At 53.5% G+C, this 25,295-nt stretch overlaps 1 protein-coding gene and 1 long non-coding RNA gene across 15 annotated transcripts in view; one reads left to right on the top strand and one right to left on the bottom strand.

The window, feature by feature from the left end:
* Positions 1–5,969, bottom strand: part of DAB2IP (DAB2 interacting protein) — a 194,427-nt gene extending 188,458 nt beyond the window's left edge. For 6 of the 12 annotated variants that reach the window (XM_070596169.1, XM_008527024.2, XM_070596150.1 and 3 more), the window contains exon 1: positions 5,718–5,966. Coding sequence is in view for 6 of the 12 variants with exons in the window: in XM_008527024.2 (XP_008525246.1) it covers positions 5,718–5,815 (98 nt within the window). In the remaining 6 variants the exon portion in view is untranslated. Of the gene's footprint in view, positions 1–5,717 lie in introns of all 12 variants that reach the window. The other 6 variants (XM_070596163.1, XM_070596144.1, XM_070596177.1 and 3 more) reach the window with 6 other exon arrangements.
* The window catches only part of LOC103555446 (uncharacterized), a 39,231-nt gene extending 19,730 nt beyond the window's left edge, over positions 1–19,501 (top strand). For all 3 annotated transcript variants that reach the window (XR_546004.2, XR_011533535.1, XR_011533534.1), the window contains 2 exons: positions 5,962–6,095; positions 18,736–19,501. This is a non-coding gene — a long non-coding RNA (uncharacterized lncRNA). The remainder of the gene's footprint in view (positions 1–5,961; positions 6,096–18,735) is intronic.
* Positions 19,502–25,295: the final 5,794 nt, after the last annotated feature.

Raw genomic sequence — 25,295 nt, 5'->3', positions numbered from 1 at the left:
TGAATCTCGAGTGCCTACACCAGCTGGTGGCCTTGGGCCCTTCTAGGCCCCCACTGTCTCATCTGAGCAATGGGCTTAAGGAGTCCGTGGCTCCCTGTGGAACCCCTAGCACAGAGCCAGGGATGTAGCCAGAGCTCAGCACCCCGCTCTGCCTCTCTGGCCTCAGTTCTTCACCTGTGAAAGGACCTCAGGTGGGAGTGTGGCTTCTCCTGTGTCTTCCATCCCCTGAGGCCCAGCCAGCTGGTGCAGGGCAGAGCCCTAGAGCAAGATGGAAGGACTCTGGATTTGGCATCCCTTCCCCACCCCAGTTGGGCATCATTATCTCAATTTCACAGATGGGGAAACTGAGGCTTGCTGAGGGTGCAGCTCTCTGCCCAGGACCTGTTGAGTTAGCTAAGTGGCAGAGCCAGGAGGAGGCCCCAGGCTCTCATCCCAGAGTTGCAGGGCAGGCTTGAACAGCACCCATCTCCCAGTGCTCCGTCCACACAGACAAGGCCTCAGAGAAGGGCCTAGTGGGCACTGGTTCAGAGCATGGACTCCAGGGTAGAACGAGCCTACATGACTCTCAGCTTGGCCATTCACTAGTTGTGTGACTTTGAGTGAGTCACTCAGCCTCTCTGAACTGTTTCCTTATCTCTAACATGAGAATGCTAACACCAAGCTCACAGGTTGGTGGAAAGCGGAGGTGTGATGATGAATGTGAGGCACGTGACTGGGATCATAATAATCATAATATCAATCACTCAATCAATCAAATAATCATAATAATTTTATGATTATTTTCCATTTGTTACTAGCTGAGGCCAACCTGCTTGATGACATCTTCAGCTTTCCCCTCTCGCGGGAAGGGCCAGGGAGTGGTGACATCAGGCCCCCTGACAGCCCCCAAGCCCAAAATAGCCCTCTCCTTAGATGAATCCCATCCCATTGCAGCTGCTTCTGCCCCCAACTGAGCTGACATTGCCTGTGGCCGTGGCTCCTGCCACGTCTTGCTCATCCCCTGAACTGCTCCGACAAACCCTCCGAGGAGGCAGAGTTTCCAGGGACAAATGGATGGGCCTCCTGGTGGCAGCTTTGGCACAGTGGCGGCTCTCAGAGGCTGCAGCAAAATAAAGACCCAGGGCTGTGTCGCTGGAGCCACCCAGGTTCAAATCACTGACCTCACTGATGTGGTCTTCACTGTCACTTAATTCCCTGAGCCTCAGTTTCCCTATCTGGAAAATGGAGCTAACAGCAACCCACCAGGTTTGTTGTGAAGATTCAAGATGACAACGTGCATAAAGGACCTTGTATGGAGTGTCACCTGGCGGACTGCTCAGTACACCTGGAGAGCTTGGAAGGTGACAACATCACCTCCACCTGCCCCTCTACTACGCCGCTCCCCCCGCCCCCAACTGAGGCAGGTGTCCTTGCTGATTATCATTGGGAAGAAGCTGAAACTTCCGAGCTGTCTGTTCCGCCCCCAGGATTTTCAAAGCAACCAGCCCCTTCTGGAGCAGGCTTTATCCCAGCTGTCTGTCTGAGCCCCACTCTCTCCTCGATGAATCACAGGCTCCCCCCAGCAGGTGGCCAGCCTCACGAGGGTTTACCTCATCCCTCCTCTGGGGACATCCAGGGAAGCAGGCAGGGCTGGGCTGAGTCTGCCCATTTGTCAGACCAAGAAGCTGATGCTGAGCAGGAGCGCGGACTTGGTCCAGGCCACCCGATGGCAAAGGGAGCCGGGAGGGAGGCCACAGGGAGGGAAGAGGGTGCCAAGTGCTGAGTCGGATTCAGAATCTCAGATGGTCGGAGCTGGAACATTCTGGGCCATGGAGTGCAGCACCCTCAACTGACAGCTAAGAAAACAGGAGCCCAGAGAGGGGGAAGATGCCTGAGGGCACGGAGCGAGTTAAGGGCAGGATCCAGCTGGATTCATTCATTCATTCATTCATTCTACCATCCATCCATCCAGTGAATGTGTGTTGAGAACCTTCTCAGGACCAGGCTGTGCAACATCCTGGGGATACGGTGGCAGACAAGACCCAGCCCCTACCCTTGAGGATCTCATGGTCCTAGGTGGGAGTCAGACCAGAAACCAGGCAAGAAAAACACACCCTGGTTGGGGGAGCCCTGAGAGCTGCTGCAGCGCATGGAAGGGAGGCGACATCTGCAAAGCGGGGGATGGCAGAGCCCTGTGAGGACCCCAGGAGAGAATGTTCTCCAGAGTGAGGCTTGCCCCCTAATCTGGCCCACTGTCAGGCCTCCCAGCCATGGGGAGGATGGGAAGGAGGTGCTTCTCTGAGCTGGACTTTTCACACAGCTCTGAGGGGCCCGTGCCACAGGACATCAGTCAGATCTGATCTGACCCTCGCCCCAGTTTACACATGGGGAAACTGAGGCCCATCCACCAAGGGCTCTGCTGGGGTTAGTACACTGTCCCCAAGCTCCCTTCTTCTCCTTGCCTTCCTGCCTCTGCTTGTGGCATAAAAGAAACCACTGCCCCTGCATAAGCCACTCCCTCCCACTGTGGTCTGAGCCCTCACTGGCCTCACTTAGGGGTCTCTCCAGGACCACCTGATGGGGCTCGGCTCGGCCCTGTCTGCTAAGACGCCCTGAATGTGGCTCAGGCCTCCAGAACATTAGTGTCAGCGGCTGGGGATGTGGCCAAGCTCCTTTCAGCCCATGGGCACCTGGTGAATGGAATCAGGGCTCAGGATATCCACCAGATGGAAGAGAGATGTCGCTCAGCCTGAAGCAGGGAGGGGAGCCCCAAGCCCCACCCCCAGCTCTGTCTCTCCCAGCTCTGTCCACACTGAGGCTCCTGAGCCCCCTGAGGAGCTCAGCTCGCCAACCCCTGACCAAAAGCATCACCCTCATTGGAAGTGTCGGAGAACCCTCTGAAGTTTCTCTAGCCCCCGTGCCTTTGCAGCTGCTGTTCCCTCTGCCTGGAATGCTCTTCCTCCCCTTTTTGCCAGGGCCAACTGAATTTGTTCACTCACTCATTCAACAAGTATTTGTTGGACACGTCCTACACTCCGGGCAGAGAGCTATGCTCTGGGGACAACAGCTGTCAGGGAGCTTAGAGATTGGGGGGATACAGAAGTTAAACACATACACGTACAATAACGTGTGGTGCAAATAGGAACAGGTCCTGTAAAGGAAAAGAGAGACTAAGAGAGTGGGATCTCATTTGACGGATTGGGGGAACATGGTCTAGGAAGGCTTCTCTGAGGAGGTGACTTTTTAGTTGAGATCAGGAGAAGGAGGAGGAGTTAGTTCAGTGAAGAGGAAGAGGAAGAGTGTTCCAGGCAAAGGAAACAGCATGTGCAAAGGCCCTGGGGTGATACCTAGTTGGGAGAGTGTGAGGAAGGTCAGATCACTATGGCTGGAACCTAGAGAGTGAGGGGTGAGAGAGAAAGAGTCAGATCATGCAGGGTGGCAGAAGCAGCAGACTTTCATGAAGAGACCATGTGGGCAGCAGGGAGAGGGAGGGGGGAAGGAGAAGAAGTCAGAGAAAGAGACTGAGAACAGGTAGGAGAAAACCAGGAGAGTGGCCTATGCCAGAAGCCACATGAAGAAAGTATTTCAAGAAGGAGTCATCGACTATCTTCAGTGGAGGAGTCGCCTCCTCCAGGAAGCCTTCCTGGACTCCGCATGTCGGGTTAGAGGTTCCACACTGCCTTGGCCTCCCCCATCGGAGGGCTCATGTCTCTCCCAGACGAGCCTGGGAACATCACAAAGGTTTGACTTGTCTCTCCAACCCCAAAACTTAGTGCAGGACCTGGAAGTAGTATCTGTGAAATGAAGGAATGTAGACCCAGGGCCCAGAGAGGAAGTGACTCTGGGGCCACAGTTTTCCTTCACTGCCCTGGCCTGGGATGGCCCCTTCAGCTTCGGATCTCTGAAGCAGGCTGAAGCCAGACCCCTTCCGGTTGGACTTGGGGCTCCTCCCCTCCGTTCCTGCCTGACCCCTTCCCGAGGCCCCGTCTGACCCCTTGCCTCTTCCTCTTGGATCCTGGGCATCTCACTGCCCCACCAGCTCCCAGAAGATCAGCAACAGGTGAAGACCCCTTGTGCGTGGACCCACAATAGAGTGTAAGCAGCCCCAGTGTCCAGGGGCCCCAGGCTTGCTCTGCCCAGAGGTTGCCACTAGCAAACCAGAGGACAGCAGGTCGGGGCTGTGGGTTCCTGAGACCCCATTGGGTTCTAGGGGGGGCGATGGAGCTCCGGGGCTTTTGGAACCGTGCTTGGCCATGGGTTGGTCTCCCCAGACAAGGGTCTGTGCCCTCCGTGGGGGAGCATCCAGGCATCCTCATGCCAAGCTTCAGGTGAACACAGGCAGGCAGGCCTGTCACACACCCAGACTGTCTGCCCCCAGCCTCCCCCAAGGAGCTCATCGCTCTGAATCCGGTCTCATATCATTCGTCTGTCTCCCATTCGAGTCTGGGCGCTCTTCCAGGGCGGGAGCCTGTTTCTCTCTCTCCCTTCTTCCCTCCCTCCCTCTCTTTCTCTCTTTCCTGCCTCTATTCACTAAGCACAAACTATTCTTGAAGCTTGAGCTCTTCCTGCACCGCTGGTGAGGCTGCTGACACAGAGCCTGGCAAATGGGGGGCCGCTCAGCGTGTATCCACCGGCAGCGAGACTGCCCACGGAGGCCAGGTCCATGGACTGGGCCGTGCCAAGCTCCCCTGAGAATCGCAGCTCCAAAAGCGGCAGAGGGCCCTTCTCCCTGGGAAGAGCTGAGCTCCTGCAGGAGGAAGGATATCTGGCCTTGAATCTGTGCCCGGCTGCCAGGCCTGGCTGGGGTGGGGTGCAGGGTCCAGAGGGGAGAGAAGAACTCAGCTTTCTCAGCAGGGACCTGGCCCCCCCGAAGGCCGATCTAAGCTGGGGTGAGGCTGCTCCTGAACCGGGCCTCCTCTCGAAGGCCAACATGGCCCTCTCCGTACTGAGCCCTAAAACCTGCTGCCCCCACGCCCTGCCTCAGTCCCCCAGTCACGCTCCTGACCCTGCTTCCCTCCTTTGCCCGTTGCCCAGAGACAGCCAGAGTGCGCTGGGCATCCTAGCCGAAGGCGCAGCAGCCTGGCCAGGCTGTGTGGTCGGGGTCTTAGTGACCTGCACCCCTGGAGCCCCCAGCCTACAGAAACTGCCCCAGCCGAGCCATTCCGAGTCTTACAAATCCCTGCCCCGGGGCTCTTGGCAAGGGCTCTGTGCCAAACAACTTTTCCCCAACAGTCTGCCCAGGCCTCCCTGGGAGGCTGCGGCAGGGGCAGCTCCCCGGTGGCAGCCCCTGGGGCCCTGGCTTTAATTACAGGGTGCGTTCCTGTTGCCTGGTCCATCTGTATTTATCTACAGCATCTCGCTAATTAAATTCCCCACAGCACCCGGCAGGCCTGGGGACCGCGCGCGTGAGGCAGGCAGGCAGGGGGGCTGCAAACTTCCTTCCCTTCCTTCTTGGCCAAGAGCAAAGCAGAAGCAGATGAAACTCTCTCTTCCTCCTCCCCGACCCCAGCAATGCCCAGAGGCCGGGGGGGCTGCCAGGAGGCTCTGCTGAGGACCCTTCAGCCCTGTGCCCTGTAACCCTGGGCACCCATGCCCACCCACGGGTCCCAAGACGAGACAGTGCCCAGCTGCCTGACCGCCTCCCCCATTCAACTCAGATTCCTGCAGCAAACAGAGAAAAGTCTGCCTGAGCAGCAGCTGGATCCCCAACTCTGCCACTTTACAGGCTCCCGTCTTACCGTAGGAGTCGTCCTGGTCCAGGAGAGAGTCGGGCTCCATGGCGTACGGGCCCCCAGCCCCTGGCCCCACCTGATTTATGAACTGAGGCTGTCTCCATGAGCGTCTGGGTTTCTCCTTTTGTATTCCATCTGGCGGCTTTTCCAACTAGATGACTGGGTATTCCGGCAAGCAGGCCCCTTTCCAGCCCTTGCCTTCATACAGTACATTTAAAGTAGCAGTAACCTCTTTTTCCTCCCCCCGCAGCCTGGCTGGAAACATTAGAAGGGACCGAGGCAGCGAGATGTCTAAAATAGGAAGACGCCGGGGACGATTGGCCTGGCTGGCCGCGACGCTGGCTGTGGGGATCTGGCCGGCTGTGCAGACGGAAAAGCTAAGAGGTAAGGCTGAGTAGGGGCTTAGCATCTGGAAGCTGGCTCTGGGGCCCTGGGGTCTATGGGAAGGGGGGAGGCTGACCCACCCGTGGGAGGGGATGGGGGATCCGCTGTGCTCACCACCAGCGCCCAAACCCCAGGGGCTTCTCCCAGGCCCTGCTGGAACCTCCCACTCAAATCTGTTCTACAGACATTGCCTGCAATGTGGGAGATGCAGAAATTGACTCATCCATCCATTCAGTTAGTCACTAAATTTTTTTTGAGCATCTACTCGGCGCCAGACACAGTGCCAGGCACTGGGTTTGCAGCAGGGAGCAAGGCGCAGCGTCTGGCCTCCCCGGACGCACAGGTAAACAGGTCAGCGCAATGCAGTGTGTGGGGCAAGGGCTGCAGGAGCATAAAGGAGGGATGCCTCACCTGGCTGGGGGAGAAGGTCAGGGAAGCCTTCCTGGAGGAATGGGCACCTAAGCTGGAGCCTAAAGGATGAGTAGGAGTTAGCCAGGAGAAGAAGGAGGGAGCGAGGGGGAAAGGTGTTCCAGGTGCAGGGAGTGGCCTGTGCAAAAGCCTTGAAATGAGAAGTCACTTGGGGTGTTCAGTGCCCCCAAAACAGTTCCAGGTGGTTGGAGCAGTGGATGAGGGGGAGGTGGTGCAGAGAGAGGGGATGGAGGAGGGGAGCAGGGGACAGGCATGTAGGGCCTCACAGAAGATGGCCTCAGGCCCCATGACAAAAGCATGGAGGCAGGAAGGTAACACGCAATAGGGAGCGAGAAGTGACTGGGAGAACGTCAGGGGAGATCTCGGGTTGGGGTGGAATGAGAAGGACCTGGGATGACAGCCTGGGAGGGCAGAAAGCTTTCTCCTGCTGTAAGAGAGGGTAGGCGCTGGGGCAGGACAGGAGTGGGGAGGCTGTCAAGTCACCAGGGGAGAGGGAGAAGTGGCCTCTACAGAAACAGCCATAATAACACTGGGTACCACTCATTAAGCAGCCCCCAGGGCTGGGCTCTGTTCTGAGCCTTTGTCCAGGTTGTCCCATGCAACTCTCGGTGATCCCTCTGCTGGAAACTCCAGTTCCCTTATTTTACAGATTAGGACAATCAGCTTAAGAGGTGAAGTGACTTGTCCAAGGCTTATGAGTAGCCTCCAGGGCAGGCCTAGACCCCAGAGAGGTCACAGCCTTGGTGCTGGGGGACAGGGGGAGGACAAAGATGCTGTCATTCAATCTACATTAGACCCAGAATACAGAGCCCTAGGCTTGTGGGAGAAGGAATGTATCATTTGGACCAATCAGCGAAGACTGCCTGGATGAGGAGGCATGTGAACTGGGCAGAGAGAGAAGGATTTGGACAGGCTGAGCAGGAGAAGGTAAGGCATTCCAGCCAGAGGGAATGGCCCAAGCAAAGGCATGGAGGCAGGAAGGTAACACGCAATAGGGAGCGAGAAGTGACTGGGAGAACGTCAGGGGAGATCTCAGGTTGGGGTGGAATGAGAAGGACCTGGGATGACAGCCTGGGAGGGCAGGCTTGGTCCAGGGGTGACAGGCAGCCTCTGAAGGCATTTGTTCCAGAGAATGGGCCGCTTTCCACTGGATGCCTGGGAATCCCGCGGGCGGCCCCTGCCCAGTCTTCTCTTTCATGCCCTGCACTTACAGCAGGAGAAAGCTTTCTGCCCCACAGCACTGCTGGGACGTTGGAAGCCAAGCCTCAGTGACCAGCTTTTTGGAGACATGGCTCTGGTGCTGAGGCAGAAGGGACATCAAAAGGAGGGAGATGGGAGATAGGGAGACAAGCCTGGAGGCAGGCAGGAAGCCCAGGCCAGGGGTGGCGGGGAGGGAAATACCCACCTGGGTCCCTCCCAGCCCCCCACTGCTGCCCAGCTGCTCCCAGAGCAGCCAGTGGCTGCTGACGTGGTTGGCCCGGGCTCGGGGAAGTTACTTCTGTCACCCTTCACCCCTCCCTCCAACCCTGGATGACAGAGATCCCAGCTCCCAACCTCCCGCTGCCTTAATTACAGAGAGGCCAGGCCCTCCCCAGCAGCTGCAGGCACCAGGCTCCCTGGCTCTCCCACTCAGGGGGCCCGGGTTGGGTGGGCTGGCACAGGCTGAGGCGGGGGAGGGAGTGGGGGGTCGGGCCCTCGGACCACCAGCCCATAGGTGATTTCAGGTCCAATGCTGCCCCCAGCTCTTGGGGGTTCTGGGGGCCCATTTGCGCATCTGTGGTCTCTTTCCAGCTAGCGTGTGGTAGTGAAGAGGACGTGGTTGAAGTCGACCACCTGGGTTCCTACCCAGACTGCGACTTCCTGGCTGGGTGACAGAGCTGGTCCCTCCACCCCTGGGGTCTCATTGGTAGAAGGGGTTCCTCACAGCCCTTCCTCACAGGGTGGTTGTGCCGATTAGACGGGATAAGGTGCAGCAAAGCCTTGGGGCCGGCTCGGCAGGCTGTGTCTTAAACCCTCCGTCAAGGGTAATGCTCATCCTGACCCGAACGGTTATCGTCTCTAAGCGAGCTAAGGGAGGTGGGAAGAGATGGGCCCATTTTACAGTTGAGGAAGCTGCGGCTTGGAAAGAAGGGACTTGCCTTGAGGCTCTCACGGTGAGGCTCACGATGCCCCCCTCACCAGGCTGTGCCCCCAGAACCAGCTGAGAGTGGGCGGTGGGGCTTGATGGGAGGGGGACCTGGGCCCCAGTGTGGCTGTGCCTGCCTGTGGGAGCCAAGGCCTGGGGCTTCCTTCCCCAAGCCTCGCTTCTCACAGGTCAAGGTCAGAGCTGGATTAGCCGGGCAGCTCCCACCCTCCCCGCCCATCGCCCTCTTTTTATGAATTAGACGTGTTTAAGAGCTTCCAGAGCTCTGAGCCTCCAGGAATTCATTCACCATAAATCTGTCTTAAGCACTGGGCTCTGCTTCCTTCCCCCGGTGACACGACAGTGTAAACAGCCCGTCTCCTGTTTAGTGGCTGTGTGACGTTCCACCCTTCGGCTGTGCTGTACCTAATTTGAGCTGTTGCCCTAGACACCTAGGTTGTTGCCAGTTGTTCACGACCACAAGCAACACTGTGACATGCATCTCAAATACTCTGTGCATATCTGTCTCATGACCTCCCAGGGTAAAAGCAAGGATGTGAAATCGCTCGGTCAGAAAGGGCCGGCATTTGTACATTCCCTGTGAGGCAGTGATGGCCATTCAAGGCCCATCTCGTTCTTCAGCTCCTTTCGCAACAGTATGAAGCGCTGATTTTGTGCCCAGCCCTGTGCTGGCGGCTGGGATGACGCTGTCCTGCTCTGGTGGCATTTACATTCTACCTGGGGGCGGGCGCACACACCGGCGGACGGAGAGGAGGGCCAGTAGGAGAGCAAAAGCCGGGCCACATGCAGAGCCTGAGAGGGCACTGCTGCTTGCGGTCAGGTGGTCAGGGGACACCCCTCTGAGGGGGTGACATCTGAACAGTGACCTGACTGGCAGGCTCTGGGGAGAGCAACCAGGAGTGGGCAGAGCTACCAAAAAAGCCCGAGGTGGGAGTGAGCTTGGTGAGCAGGGGGTCAGAACGACGGCCAGTGCCACTGAGGCTGAGCAGACCGGCAGGAGAATAGTCCGAGAGAAGGGAAAGGCCACAGAGGCCACTTCATGGAGGGCCTTGTGGGCCAGGGGAGTGTGGGAGCCACTGCAGATTGAAGCAGGAGAGTGACAAGAAAGGCTGCTGTGTGCAGAGTGGCTCCAGGAGGGGCCAGAGCGGACTCAGGGAGGCCAGATAAGACACGGCTGGGGTCTGAGGCAAAAGATGCTGGGACTCCACCAGGGCGGTCTGGGGTGACTCTGAGCCTTTTGGCCTGAGTGACCAGTTGGTTTACAGAGCCGTAGGAGGCCCGGGAGGGGAGAGTTTGAGGATGGGGATCTCGAGCTTAGTGGTGGGAAATTCAGACAGACACATGGAGATGTCGAGGGGGCCCCTTCTGGCTGCAGGATGGGAGCTCAGAGGAGTGGTGGGGCTGGTGGGTCCAGATCTGGGAGCCGAAGCTCCCGACGCAGCCCAGCCCACCAGCCCACAGCACTGCCCTTTTCCCGCAGCAGCACAAACCCTCCCGTTCCACCCCGCTGGCCTCATTTTTTCTCGTTTTTCTTTGAACTGCCCCGCATACTCTCACTGCAGGGCCTGAACGCTTCCTCTCCATGGAATGAATTCCCCGGATCCTCACGCCTCTCCGTGTTCAAGTCTCTGGTCAAACGCCACCTCCTTGAAAGCCTTCCCTAGCCCCCCTTTCTAAGATATCGTGCCCCCTGCCCTCCCGTCACTCTCTAGCCCCCCTGCCCCCAGCTTGAGCTTTCTTCCTGGCACTACGGGTACCATTTGATTATACTATGTATTTATTTGCATATCATCCGCCAGCCCCTGCTCTCACTCAAGCTGCATGCTGTACCCTAGCACCCAGAGCAGTGCCCAGCAGAAGGGAAATCTTTGTGGAAGGGCTAAGTGTTAGCTGTAATTGTTAATTGTTCCTCACTGTCTCCTGCCTTGATTTAACAGCACACGGTCCAGGAGCCCTCACTGAGTACCTGGCCATCTCGCATGCAAATGCTCCTGTCTGTATCTCTCCCTGCATCTTAATGCATATCTGGTTGGACCGGGTCCTCCCTTCTAGTTAAGGGCTGGGACTCCAGGGTCAGAATGGGAGAAGGAGACCAAGGGGTCTTCTACTTGGGGGCGCCGTGCGGTGAGCCTGTATTCTCCGTGCACCTCACATCAACTTTCCAGAATAGGTTTTCTGAGTCCCACTTCACAGGTGGAAACCCAAGAGGCTATACGGAGTCCCTGAGAAGTGACAGAGCTGGGATTTGAGACTCTGTCTTCCCGACTGGAGGGCCCTGCTGGCCCCCTTGTAGCACCCAGCGGTGCCTCCTCACCCAAAACGAAAAGAGTATGTCTGGGTGGAGGTGGCAAGCAGGCTCAGAGGTGGGACAGGGCCAGCCTTTGGTCTGCTCCCAGGTAACCCTACATTACATCCTGGGCCGCTCCAAGCAACTGTCCTTTGCCGTCTCTTGTGTTTAAGGAGAGGGTCGGCTTTGCTTTCTTGTCTTGTTCAAAGGCCATGAAACCGAGGGGTGGCACCTTTTAGTAAGTTCTGAGCCAGCTGGCGGGGGACAAGGGCATGGTACAGGCTGCCTTCTCACCAGCTCCACCAGGGCGAGGAGAGGCTGGTTTCCTTCTTACAACAGCAGCTCCGTGCGTGCTTCGGGGCCCTCGTGAGTCCCCACGTGCTCTCAGGGAATCCTAACCACACCAGGACTCAGAGATGGGAAGTGCTCACAATCTCACACAGCCAGGAAGTGGCAGGAGCAAGGCCTGGATTCTGGGGCCCACGCACCCACTGCTGGGGCCGGATTAGAAATCTGAGTCCTCTGTGGCGCTGTTGGAAGGTTCGGTAACTTGCCCCGGTGGTCACGCAGCAGATTCCGAGGCCCAGACTCTCAACCACAATGTCCTGTGGGTGCCTCATGCCACACAAATGTGATCTGAATTATCATTAAAGAACCTCAGACCTTTCCGGGAAGAAGGCAAACCCTAAATGAACACCAGGAGTTAGGGGATTTCCAGGGCTGAGGGGACGGGGATGGTGGTCTGGGTCCTCAGAGTTCCCTGAAATCATCAATTTTGTGATGAACGTGGGGCTCCACTTGAGATGTCCTGGCTGCTGGGTCCTCCTGTTCCGAGAAGCCCTGGAGATGCTGGCACGCCCTGCCTTCCGGCAGTAGGGCTGGGACACGGGCTGGCATGAAATGAGGGAGATCTTCAGCAGCTGGCAGGGATAGTGCTCTGTGACTCCTCCCTGAGCCCCCAGAGCCTGGCCTTGGTGGTACCCAAGTGCCTGGTCATCACCCCAAGAGAACCCCAGGCTCCGAGAGCCGCCGGTTGGAGGGTCATCCAGTGCACCCCCCTGACAGGGCAGGAGTCTCCTCCGTGGCATCCTTGATCCAAACTCTGCTTGCTTACCTCCAAAAATGGGGAAATCACTCCCTGTCTCGCAGTCAGTTCCCTCTGACTCCAAGTAAGATCTCCCCATCAAAGGAGTCATCCTATGTCCTCCTGTTGCTGCCCCACACTGGTCCTAGCTTTTTTCTCCGTGGTCACACAGAGCCATTCGACCCTGGGGGAAGCCCCTGCGATCACCAGAACCCCCGCCCATGAGCTCAGCTCTCTGCACTCCACTTGACCCACCCCTCCTCCCCCATGCTTCTTGGCTAGTTTCCAGGTTTTGTGGTGAGTCAGGAAAAAACAGAGAAGCCTGGAAGCGTTTTACCGACACGGCAATGACGGCAGTCCATGCAATTCAGCAAACTTTAGCCAGAGACGGTGCCAAGGGCTGGAGACACAGAAATGAATCAGAGTCCCTGCCCAAGAGGATCTTCTCCACCAGGACAGGAGGTCGGGGGTGGCGGGGGGCGAGTAGGGAGGTGTACCCATCGGCCAGCAGAGGGATGGCTGGGCGGAGTGAGCACGCCCTCCTGTCACAGGCAGGGTTGGAAAGGAGCTTTTAGGACGGCAGGTTTTCCAGCAGGTAGACAAGGGGAGGTGGCAGAGAGAGAGAGCAGGCAGGACAGAAGGACCTGAGAAAGCAAACGCCAGGTAGTGGGGCCACAGAGGCAGCTGATTTGCTTGGTACAGAAGATACTACATATCAGGGATCAGCAAACTTTTCCTGTAAAGATAGTAAATATCCGAGGCTCTGCGAGCCACCCAGCCTCTGTTGTAACCACTCAATCTGCCGTTGTAGCTCAGAAGCGGTCATGGACGATACATAAATGAGTGAGCCTGGCTGTGTTCCAACAAAGCTTTGTTGACCCTGAAATTTGAATTTCATATGATTTTCTTGTATCATGAAATAGAATTCTTCTTTCGATCATTTCCCAACCATTTAAAAATGTAAAAAGCACTCTTAGCCCACAGGCCGTGCAAAAACAGGTGACGTGCTGATCTGGCCAGGGGGCTGTTTCGCCGACCCCCGCTGTAGGTGTGTTTGGGAAAACCAGGAGATTGTGCTTGAACGTTGGGTAGAAGAGCCCTAGTGTCAGGGCGAGGATTTGGGGGTTGTTTTGGTCAGAGGTTGGTAACAGACCCCACACCCGCTGCCCTGGGTGATGAACTTGCCCCTAACCCATCAACCCACCCACCACCTGCCCAACTACCGTCAAAGCATGGCCGGCCACCAAGAAGCAGGAAAACATGTGTTCAGATCAAGAGCTGAAACCTACAAAGGGACAATTTCTTTAAAATTGTGTGCAATTACATAGGAATACAAGCTTATTATTAAAAGAATAGTCAATAGGAAGTATATAGACTTTCCCTTCCAGTTCTCACTCTGTTCCCCCAGGGTGACCATGGTTAGGAAGTGGATGAGTGAGTCCAGCCCCCTTTCCAGTGTACATGCACATGGACACACAGACATACAGACACACACACAGAGCACATGGCTCATTCTAGATGATTGTTTTATGACATGCTTTTGTCACTTAACAAGTCAACCCCGAATCTTCCCATCTCAACACGTGGATCCATCCTCTTTGATTTTTGTATTGGCCACCAAGTGCTGTAAGGTGGGCTGTGGCACCATTCACCCAGTGGTCCTCTACTGAGGGACATCCAGACTGGTCCCTGTTGTATGTGAATACAAGCAGTGCTGCTGTGATCCTCACAGTGCACATGTCTATTTCTGTGCACTGGTGCTGGCATTTTTGTTGGAGAGATTCTCAGAAGCAGAAATGCTATGTCAAATGGCATGAGAACTTGAAATGTGGATCAAGGTGGCGTATTAGAGCAATTTCTCATTGCAAATCATCTAGGGCCTGGGGAGGTCCCACAGGAGCCGGTAAGGATGTGGGCCCTCAGAATCTCAGGTGCTCTGAAATGACTCTGGGGCTCAGGTGTCTCCAGGTGGACAGACTTGCCTCCCTCTGCAGAATCGGGCCTGGGACGACACCTGCCCAGTCAACACCTTGATCCATCCTTTTCTCCATCCAATCATCCACCCATTTATCCATCTACCTACCCACCCATCCATCCACCCATCCATCCATCCATATACCCATCCATCCACCTACCCCTCCATCCATGCATCCATCCACCCAACCATCCACCCATCTACCCATTCACGCATTCAGTATTTAATGAGCACTGATGATGGCTTGAGTACTTGGGTGTTGGTCATGAATACAATCACATTCCTGCTTTTTAGTCTTCACTGTCTGGTGAAAGAGGGTCTCCTTCACCAGATGTGCCAGATACCGAGAATACACAGGGAACACAAGAGAACAAATCCCTGCCCTCTCAGATTTACATTCTAGTGGAGGAGACAGATAATAAACACATAAATAAATATGATATCTCAGGTGGTTACAAGGCCTGGTAAGGAAGACAAAGCAGAGTGAAGGGGCTGAGAAGTACTGGGAGTCGAGTTGTGTACAGACTCATCGGGGAGACCTCTGTGAGCAGAGATCTGAGAGCAGGGAGGGATGGAGCTGTGCAGATATTGGGGAGAATGTCAAAGGCAGAGGGAACAGCCAGTGCAAAGCTCTGAGGGGGAGATGTTCAGGGAACAGCCAAGGAGACCAGCGTTGGGGTGATGGGAGAGCACGTCAGCTCCTAGGGGTCTTATAGGCAGGGAAGGGCTCGGCTGTTACTCCGGGTAAGGAGGGGGCTCATGGAAGGTCTGGAGTGGAAGGAGGGTATGACCTGACTTACAGGCTGGCTGCTGGGTTGGGAACAGACGGCAGGGGACCAGGACTGAAGCAGGGAGACTGGTCAGGAGGCCCCCGAACTTGACCCAACTAGAAATCTAGGACCAAGTGGTTGGGTGGCAGTGGGGAGAAGGGGGGGGACTCCGATGTATTTTGAAGGTAGCCACAGGCTTTCCTCATGGCTGGATGTGGGGTGACAAAAAGGAATGAAGAACCACACCAAGGATTTTGGCTCCATGAACCAGAAGAATGGGGGCTACAGAAGAGGAGTAGGTTGGAGGAAGGGAGTTTGAACCGAGAGCTTGATCTGTTAAGTTGGAGGTGTGCATTAGCCATCAAACAGAGAGGGGAGGAACAGGTTACAGCCTGGAGCCTGGAGTCACGGAACAGGTCCAGGCCAGACATAGAAACGTGGGAGTTGTCAGCATGCAGATGGCATTTAAAGCCATGTTCCTGGATGCTGGCACCAAAGGAGAGAGTAGATGGAGGAGAAAAGAGGTCTGGGGGCCCTGTTCTGGGGCGTGGCAACACTAGAGGGCAGGGAGATAAAAGAACCTGTCAAGAGACCCGAGAAGGTGCAGCTAGCGAGCAGGAAGAGGAGAACTCGAGAGCAGGGACCCGGGAGCCAAGAGAAGGGATTTTGGCAAGGGGGGCATGACCAGTGGTCAGGTGATGCTGAGCAGCCGAGTGAGCTGGGGACACAACACTGACCATCAGGTTTGGCAGCACAGCGCAACCTGGGCAGAGATGGGGGAAGCCCAGGAGACCATGGGAGCCCTAAGGAGGGGTACTGGACCAGGGACAGCTTCCTGGAGGGAGGGATGTCTCAGCAGGAGACTCTCCATTTGACGAAAAAGTTGAATTGTATCACATTAAGTTCAAGGAGAGTTTTGCTGAAATGAGGAATGTATGCACATTCACCAGGTAGAAAGGGGATGTCCAGACAGAGGGCTCAGCACAAAGGCCAGGAGGATAGAGCAGTTGCAGCTCGTTTGGGGAACTGAAAATAAGCCTGGCTATAATATGGGTGAGGGGTGGATGGAGATGGGGTGTTGGTCTCACAGGACCCTAGAGAGGTCAGTAAAGCAGATGGGGGGGCGGTCCTTGATTAGAGACCGGGCTTTGGTGATGGGTGAGTAGGTGGGAGAGGGAGGAAAAGGGGTGGTGGCTTGGGGGATGGGGAACCAGGAAAAGAAGCCATTTGGAGAAAGATGATGAATTCAGAGGAGTTTAGGGTGCTGAGGACATTCAGGAGGAGATGTCCAACATCAGCGGGGCACGTGGGCTGGACATCAGGGTCTGGAAGACAACCGCATGTGTAGGGAGGATGCTAGGCAGAGTGTCCTGGGTGAGTAGAGCTGAGCCCTGCATTCACCTCTGTCCTGGTGCCGCTTGAGGTCAGCCTGTGACCAGCTGCCCACTGTGTGCTGGGGAGGGGCCCTGGCAGCTACCAGCCATTGCTGTTGGTGTGCCCAGGCAGCAGGAGCCCAAGGGGAGCCCAGTGGATCCTCCGGACGAGGCGTTGTGACTGCGCCCTGTCCCTCCCATCTCTGTTCCACCCATAGCCCACAAAGCGCCTTTGCCACAGCCCTCAGGCACCCCCAAAGGAAGGGGCCCCCACCACACGATGCATGCACACAAACACCGATTCACAGAACAGTGATTTATGGAGCACCCGCTAGGTACCCCACGATCCTGCCCGGGGAGCAGTGATGACCCAGGCAAGCAGGACCCTGACTTCATGGGGCCCACCAGCCAACGGGGAGGCAAACAATAAACATACAATTCAAGTCAGGTGTGGTATTAGAACAGGGAAGCCTGCGGGGGCCCTTAGGGGTCAAAGGGGCTTCCAGGAGGAGGCAACATTCAAACTATAGGTTTGAAGGATGAGTCAGAGTTAGCCAAGAAAAAAAGAAGTGGAAAAGTGTTTGAGTGAATGGGAACAACGTGGGCTCAGAGGTGAGAGAAAGCATGACAGGTGGGAGGGAATGAAAGGATTTAGTGTGATGGAATATGGGATACCCTGAGGTGGGGGTGGGTTGGAGGGTGTGATGGTGGTAAAGAACCTCACTAATCAGGCTTAGGAACTCGGACCTTCTCCATGGGGAGCTATGGAGTGTCTTAAGCAGAGTGACTTGCTCAGATTCACATGTGGGAGAATTCAGAGACAGATCAGAAATACCCACTCTCAGCCCAGAGGGACCCAGGGTCTTCTCATCCAAAGCAAGATCCCCCTCCACCCTATTGTAGCTCCCTTGACAAGTGAAGTGGGTCAACGTGGTTTGCACTCCTCCAGGCACCTAGAACCCACTACCTCTGGAGACAGGCCCCCACGATGATTTAACAAGCCCCAGGAGGGCCCCGCAGCCATGCCCTGGAATCCAATCTTATCACTGGGAGACAAGAGGGCACTTAACTCAGCGTGGCAACGTGGGTTGGGCGGCACCACCGCGCGCATAATGGCCCTGGCAGCTGGTGCTGAAATGCTCCGGAGCCACCTTCCCGGGGCGATTGACTTGTTGCGTGCGCGCGCTCGGATGCCACCTGGTAAGGCTGTCGGCTGGACGCTGAAGAAATAAATCTGTTCCTGAAGATGCGCCGCCCCATCCCCACCGCGACAGCACCCACGCCCTCCCACCCCGCCACCCCGCCACCCCGCCACCCCGTCACCCCGCCACCCCGCCACCCCTGCCAGGAGCGGCTGGGCCTGCCCCGCAGCTCCACCGCGTGGGAGAGGCGGGTCACGACAGCAGGAGGTCGGCCTCTCAACTTGAGCGCTAAGCGCGGGGCGGAGGGAAGCAACCCGCGTCATAAGGCGCCTTTTCATCTGCCACGCGCGCCAGGTCCTATTCCCATCACATTTTTAAAATTTATTTTTTCAAAGTGGAAATATATTTGCGGCTTGTTTGTAATTCTTTAAGTACTACATGCTTACGGAAAAAAATATGCAAACTCCGTAGACTATATGTAGGCAGAAATAGACGGTTTCCTCCAGCATTCCGTTCCCCACCCCCACAGACAACCGCTGACTGCATTTTGGCAAAAGGCTTCCAAATTTTTTTTTTCTACAGAAAAAATATATGCATATGTTTCTATTTGTCCCACCTGTTTTGTTTCTTTTTCTTTCTTATTTCATGTATATATACATATCTATGCCAATAAGGTCATATTATATGTGCCTCGTGATCCACCCTTTGCTTTGGTTTCTAAATATGTTTTTATTAACTATGGAGTAGAGTGAAAAGAATATTTAATATGTTTAAAGTATATGAATCAGGTCAAAGTGAACACTGTGTGCTCACCACCCAATTTAAGAAGCTTTTTATTACCTTTGAAATTTCTTTTACGTTTTACTGTTTTTTTTTTTTCAGTTCAAAAATGTATTTATTTTTTTCTCCTTTCTCACCTTACTCTGGATTGATCTGGTATTTTTTATTAATCCATGTTATCTCTTTACTAGCGTGTTAGTTTTATATTCTTTTAATACTTACCCTAGAGATTATAATATGTATCCTTAAGTTATTAAAATTTAATATAAATTACTACCCTTACCACTTGTGGGAAAATGCAGGAACATTAGGCTACTTAAAACTCCATTTATCCCCTCTATATGCTTTTGTCATCTGCTACCATCTGGCATTTTAATTCTTCATGTATTTCAAATGCCACAAGAGAATTTTATTATTGTTTTATACAGACAATATTTGTTTAGATTAACTACATATTTTCTCTCTCCATTGGCCTTCATTTCTTCCTACTTCTCCAATTTTCCATCTGGGATCTGTTTTCTGTGTCTGAAAATCATCTTTTACTACTTTGTTTGATGAGGGTGAGCTGTTGATGAATTATTAGTTTTTATTTGTCTGAAATATCTCTGTGTAACTTTCATTTTCGAAGATTATTTTTCGCTTGGTATGTAATTTCAGGCTGGCAAGAGAAAGCAAGAAATGAGAGAAAAGTACCAGAGGATAAGTGGGGGAAACCGAAAACAATAAAATGGGAGAGCTACAGCCAAATATACGGCAATTATATTAAATGTGAGCAGATTAAATACTCTAATTGAAAGACAAACATTAACACATTGGATAAAAAAATGAATAAGCCCAATCATATGCTGCTTACAAGAGAGACATGTCCCATGTAAGGATACAGAACTGAAGAGAGTAGAAGAACGGAAAAAGTTATACCTCGCAAATACTAACCCAAAGTAAACTGGTGTAGTTACATTAATATCAGCAAGAGTAGAGTTTAATGGAAAAAGCAATGCTAAAGATAAAGAGAGATATTCACAGTGAAGAAAACCTTCAGTTTATCAAGCAGATACAATTCTAAATCTCCATGCAACTGATAACATAGCCTCAAGATGTATAAAGGAAAACTCAAGAGAACTAAAAGGAGAAAGAGACAGCCCACAATCCCTCTTTCAGTAATTGACAGCACAAGCAGATAAAAGATTGGTGAGAACTTCAGATATCTACAGGACCATCACAGGAGTGACACTGCATTCTTTTTATGGCATCCTATTATGTGCCTCAGGATTTTTTGCTTGTCTCATTTCTGATAGCCTAACTAAAATGATGTCTGCTAGGTTTCCCCACTGTAAAATTACTCTTTTCCCATTTGTAATTAACGAGTATTTTGTGGGGGAATTACTTTGAAATATGTAAATATCCAACTCTTTATCAAACTTTCCATTTATTCATTTGTTTATTTATGTCAACATAGACTTGTGGATTCCTGTTGCATTCAGTGGGTTATATCAATATAGCCATAGAACCAATATCAGTGTATTACAATCAATATTCATTATGATGCCCAGATTTCTCTAGACTTGGCCAGTGGGCACTTCTTTTGATTTGTTCCCTTGTTCTTTGCACACTTCCTTACTTTTTGGCACAACATGACGTTTCAGATTCATCTTATACTTTCCCTGCCTTGGAATCAGTCATTTCCCTAAGAAGCCTCGGAGAATGATATTTAGAAACCAAGATCTGGCCCTAGGTATGCCCACAGCTCTTGGAATGTCACTACTCTGAGGACTTCTCAGTGGACAGAGATGGGAATACATATGTTTATACATGTGTATATTTACAAACATTCACACACATTTGCGTCTGTGTTTATTTCTACATCTGTGTATTTATAGATATTGACAATCGTGAACTCTAATTTCTATCCAACCACATGGTTCATTCTAATTTTCTCCCTTTCCATATTTGAAATTCCTTCCTCCAATGGTGAGAAATCTGGCTTTCATCATTTTTTAAATATCTTTACTCTTCTTTATGTTTTTGAACAATAGATAGCTATTGCTGCATAACAAATTACTCCAAAATTTTGTGGCTTCGAACAACAAAAAACATTTTTTATTCTGCAGTTTCTGTGGGTCAGGAATCTAGGAGCAACTTAGGCTGGAGGATTCTGGCTTGGGGTCTCTCATGAGTTTGCAATCAAGTGTCAGCCAGGCTGGGGCTGTAGGATTTGTTTCCAAGATGACTTACTCCCACCATAATCCCTCTTTCAGGAACAGATAGAACAAGCAAATAAACAATTAGTAAAATCTTCAAGTTGAGGAGGGCTCAGTTTAGTGCCATGGAGATCTCTCTATAGGGGCTGCTTGACTGTCCTCACAAAGGGACACAAGCATTCAGTCCATAGCAATGGGGTTTTAGGTTCCTCCTAAAACCTCCTAGACTTGTGTTCTCAGATCTTCTCCCTCAAGACTCCCAACCCTCTTCGTCCTCCTCAGTGGATCCAGAAGTGGGAGAGCCCATACACCCATGGACACCCTAAGGGCCTTGATGTGTTCATTTGCTTTTTTGCTCAACATCTGTCTCCCTACTAGATTATGAGCTCCTGGGCCCGGGTCTGTGTCCCTGAGGACTGGCATGGGGCCGGATGCACAGTTGATGCTCAGTAGATATGAATGGAAGGGCTGAATGAATGAATGCTCTGGCATTGGGGTGGAGGCCAGGCAAGGAGAATCTAGGACCTTGACCTTTCATAGACAGCACCCTCCCTCCCCACCCCAGCCCCAGGGGGAAAGAATCCAAACTGGGTAGTTGTCTGCCTCTCTCTGAGCTTCAGTCACCTCCAAAGGAGGGAACCAGAACTTCCTCCCAAAGTTTTTGGGGGACAGCATGGGGCCAAGGGTGGGGAAGAGCAGGCAGGGTCTGGAGCAGACAGGGTGGGGTAGGTATGGGCCTGTGTGTGAGAGGACACTCCCTGGGGTTGGGTTCTCCCAGCCTGGGGGGCCCAGAGTGGGGGTGGAGGGTGGACTCTGGGAATTGGCAGCTAGGGGAGACTTGGCCCTGGCGTTGAAGGAGCCTGGGAAGCCGTCCTTGCAGAGTCTTTGGGGAGGAAAGCAGAGAGTTGCCATGGAAACCATTCCACAACAACCCACTCAACTGGAGTTCATGGAGGTTCCCTGAATAAAAATTCTCTCGTCATTTAGGATTTTGCCTCTTACCCACATCTGCACCTCTGAGGGGAGTGTGTGTGTGCACTTGTGTGTTCACCTTGTGTGTCTGTGTGTGGCCCCTCTCACCTCACAATCAATAAGCCTGGCTCCCTTCTCCGGGCCTTTGCACATGCCATCTCATCTGCCTGGAACACCTTTGCCCTCTCCCTCCCTCGCCTTTGCCTGGTGCTCCTTGCTCATTCATTAGAGTAGGCAAGGAGTCTTCTCCCCTGGGACGCCTTCCTTGACTCTCCTGTGTCTGGCCAGGGGCCTCTCTAGTGTTCCCACAACCTCCCCACCCCAGGCTTCCTTCTCCCCCAGCACTGGGCAGGTGGGGCTGTCTCTCTGGTTCTGTGACCATGAGTTTCTCAAATGCAGGACTGGCTCTTGTCCATCTCTATATCCCCTGCACCAGGCAGGGACCTGGCACAGAGAGAGGCCCAGAAAATGCTTGTTGAACGAATGCAGGAGTGAGTGAATGAACACATGAACAGCCACTTGTGCTGAAGGGTTTGGAACCCCAGCGCGTCTTCCCTGCTCGACTCAAAAAAACAAACTGTTGTCAGAGCTGGTAGGTCTCTTAGATAAATTCAAGACCCAGCAGCATGAGTACCACCTGGGAGTTTATTAGAAATGCAGCTTCCCAGGCCCCATCTCAGATCCACTGAACCAGGATCTGCCTTCAAAAGGCTCCCAGGTGACTCCCATGCACATCAGAAGATGGGAAGCCCTGCTCTCCTGGACCCCACCTCCCATTTGAGACAAGGAAACGGAGGCCTGCAGAGGGGAGGGACTTTGCAAGGCAGTGGCAGGGCTGGGACTTCAAGCCAGGTGGCCTTGTCCCAGGTGCCAGGCGCCTGCCCCGCCCCACTTGCAGCCCATGCGCCTTGCACGCACCACCTTTCCAGCTGCCTGGGCTTCCGATTCCAGACCTTTCCCTTTTCTCCTCCTGAGATCTTTGCAAGGAGCTCGGACTCCCCCTGGTGGGAGTAGGAAGGGATGGGCTGGCCTGAGTGGCCAAGGAGAGACTTGGCTCCTATCTAACATTAAGGAATGGAGAACTGCGGTTGCAGAGGGTGACGGGGTGGGGGGCAAGGAAGTGGGAGCGGGGAGCAAAGGGTCCGAGGGTGGGGGCAGGGCTGGGCTTTGGAGAGGGATGTCTGAGTTCACGTTGGTTTCACCTCATACTACGTGTGTGGTCTGCAGCCGTCTGACCACCTTCTCTAAGCCTCCATTTCCTCATCTGCAGAAATGCAGAGAGTAATAACGGTGCCCACCTCACTGGGCCTTGGGAGGATTCTGGGAGGATGCTGGGAAAGCTCTTTCACACCGGTCAGCAGGCGGCAGGAAGGCCACGCGGATCTAGAACTCCCTTGAGCATCTCCGTCCCTCCCTTGACTCCTGCAGCTCTGCCCCTCTCACCCTCCCACCCCTGCAAGAAGGCTCTGAGACCACCCAGCCCACATCTCCCTTCACAGGAGGGAGATGGGGACCAGTGAGCGGAGACTGTAGAAATACCCACTCCCAGTGGTCGTGGTTGAGGTAGGGGTGTGGGGGGAGTCGAGGCCCTGTCCCTGATGCCTGGGATCCCAAAGGTTGAATTCCGGATAGGGAGTGACTTTGGGGGGCAGAAAGTCAGGAAAAACACATGCTCTGGAGTCACACCGACCAGGTTCAAATCTGGCTCAGCCACAGACCAGCTGGATGAACCCGGGCAAGTGAACCTGCAGCTCTGGGTCTCAGTTTCTCACCTGTGAACGTCCTTCCAGGACTGGTGTGAGGTTTCCATGAAATGATGTTAAGCATCCAGCACCCAGGAGGCCCTGTGGTCACCGTAGTGACTAACGCCGACCAACGGAGGCCAGAGGCTGAGGTGAGCCCGGAGGCCAGGGGAAGGGACCCTGTGGCACCATAGCAGCTGCCACTCCTGAGCTCAGGGTGGCGGGGCCTCTGAGTTCTTCCTGGGCAAGGCTGTGGTTTCAGAGTGAGAGAGAGTGTGGGGGCAAAGTCCAGCAACGAGGTTGGAGGATGGCCTAGGGGTAGGCGAGAGTGGAGTCTGCTTTCAAAGTGCAGGATTGTAGGGGCAGCCTGGTGGCACAGTGGTTAAGTTTGCCTGTTCCACTTTGGTGGCCCAGGGTTCGCCGGTTCAAATCCCAAGCATGGACCTATACACCACTTATCAAGCCATGCGGCGGCATGCTGCGGCAGGTGTCCCACATATAAAATAGAGGAAGATGGGCATAGATGTTAGGTCAGGGCCAGTCTTCCTCAGCAAAAAGAGGAGGATTGGTGGCAGATGTTAGCTGAGGGCTAAGCTTCCTCAAAAAAGTTAAATTAAAAAAAATGCAGGCTTCTGAGGCTGATGTCTGCCGGTCAGGTTGGCCCAGGTCAGTGGCTGCCAACCTGGCCTGGGTCTTAACCTGGAGCCATTCTGGTACCTGCCTCAGCCACAGACTCTTCAAAGGGAACTCCCACCCTGGTGACCCCAGGCCCCCCACAAAGGGTGAACCCTGGCTCCAAGGACACCTTCTGTTAGTGACCTGGGCAGCTTGGCTTAAAAGGACGAACAGGACCAAACCGATCTTCCCCTCTGAGTTTTGGAACTGGGAAACGAAGAGAAGAGAGAATTTGCAGCAGGCCAGGTGACCACCTGTTGCAGCTTGCCCAGAACTTTCCTGATTTTAGCACTGAAACTCCTGCATCCCAGGAAACGGACACAGTTGGTCAACCCAGCAGTGGGAGCAAACGCTAAAAAAATGTGAGTAAAGGCTATGAATGCGGATGAGAACAACAGCTTACTGAGTGTCCACTGTGTGCCAGGCTCTGTGCTAAATTTTCTTTTTGTTAAGATCATATTTTTTTTTACTTAAAAAATTTTTTAAATTTACTATTTTAAACATTTTTAAGTGTACAGTTCAGTGGTATTAAGTACACTCGTACTGTTGTGCAACGATCACCATTATCCACTTCCAGAACTTTCTCATCATCTCAGATAGAAACTCTGTACCCTTTCAACGGTAACTCCCCATTTCCCCCGGCCTCTGCTCCTGGTAACCTCTCTTCTGCTTCCCGTCTCTATGAATTTGCCTGTTCTAGGTACCTCATATAAGTGGCATCACACGATATTTGTCCTTTTGAGTCTGGCTTATTTCGCTCACTATAGTGTTCCCAAGGATCATCCATGTTGTCACATGTCAGAATTCCATTCCTTTTTAATTAAGGCTGAATAATATTCCATTGTATGGTTGGACCACATTTTGTCTATCTATTCATCCGTTGGTGGAGATTGTGTTGTTTCCACTTGTTAACTATTGTGAATAATGCTGCTTTGAATGTTGGAGTGCAGACATTGGTCCCTGCTTTCAGTTCTTCTGGGTGTGACCCTAGAGTGGAATTCTGGGTCATATGCTAATTCTATGTTTAACTTTTTGAGGAGCTGCCAGACTGTTTTCCACAGCGGCTTGTGCTCAGTATTCTTAGTGCCTTATCTCATGAAGCTCTGGCAGTTGCCACCCAGGAGGCTGGCCATGCCATTGGCCCCCACTTCTCAGGGGAGGATACTGAGATCCAGACAGATGAGGTAAAATGTCCCATGTCCCTCCGCTAAGAAGCTCAGAGCCAAGATTCAAGCTCAGGTGCACTGACTCCATGAGCCCATGCCACCTAGCCCTGGGTCGGCCTGGATCTCCGTCTCATCAAAGGGGGACTTAGCACAGACAGGAGAGGGGAGATGCAAGGGAGGAACAAGGACCCACAGCCCTGCAGGGCCACCTCAGCCCCCACCAGCTCCCCAGCTCTGCTTCCTGTGAGGCCAGTAATACTGGGCTTCCCGGACGGAACAAACATATCTGTGTTTGCATAGCATTCTCTTTTCTTGCCATAGATCACCTATTTTCCTTCAGAAATTACTAAAATTTCAGTTCACATGATTGGGTTGACTGGAAGTGGGTGTGGGACCCAGGCCTAGCCAATAGTGTGATTCTTTCCCCCTGGCCACGGTGGTTGATTCAGAGATGGACATGTGAC

The sequence above is a fragment of the Equus przewalskii genome, chromosome 26 (assembly GCF_037783145.1).
Source record: "Equus przewalskii isolate Varuska chromosome 26, EquPr2, whole genome shotgun sequence".
NCBI classification, from domain to species: Eukaryota; Metazoa; Chordata; class Mammalia; order Perissodactyla; family Equidae; genus Equus; species Equus przewalskii.
This window is presented reverse-complemented; position numbering and strand designations above follow the sequence as displayed.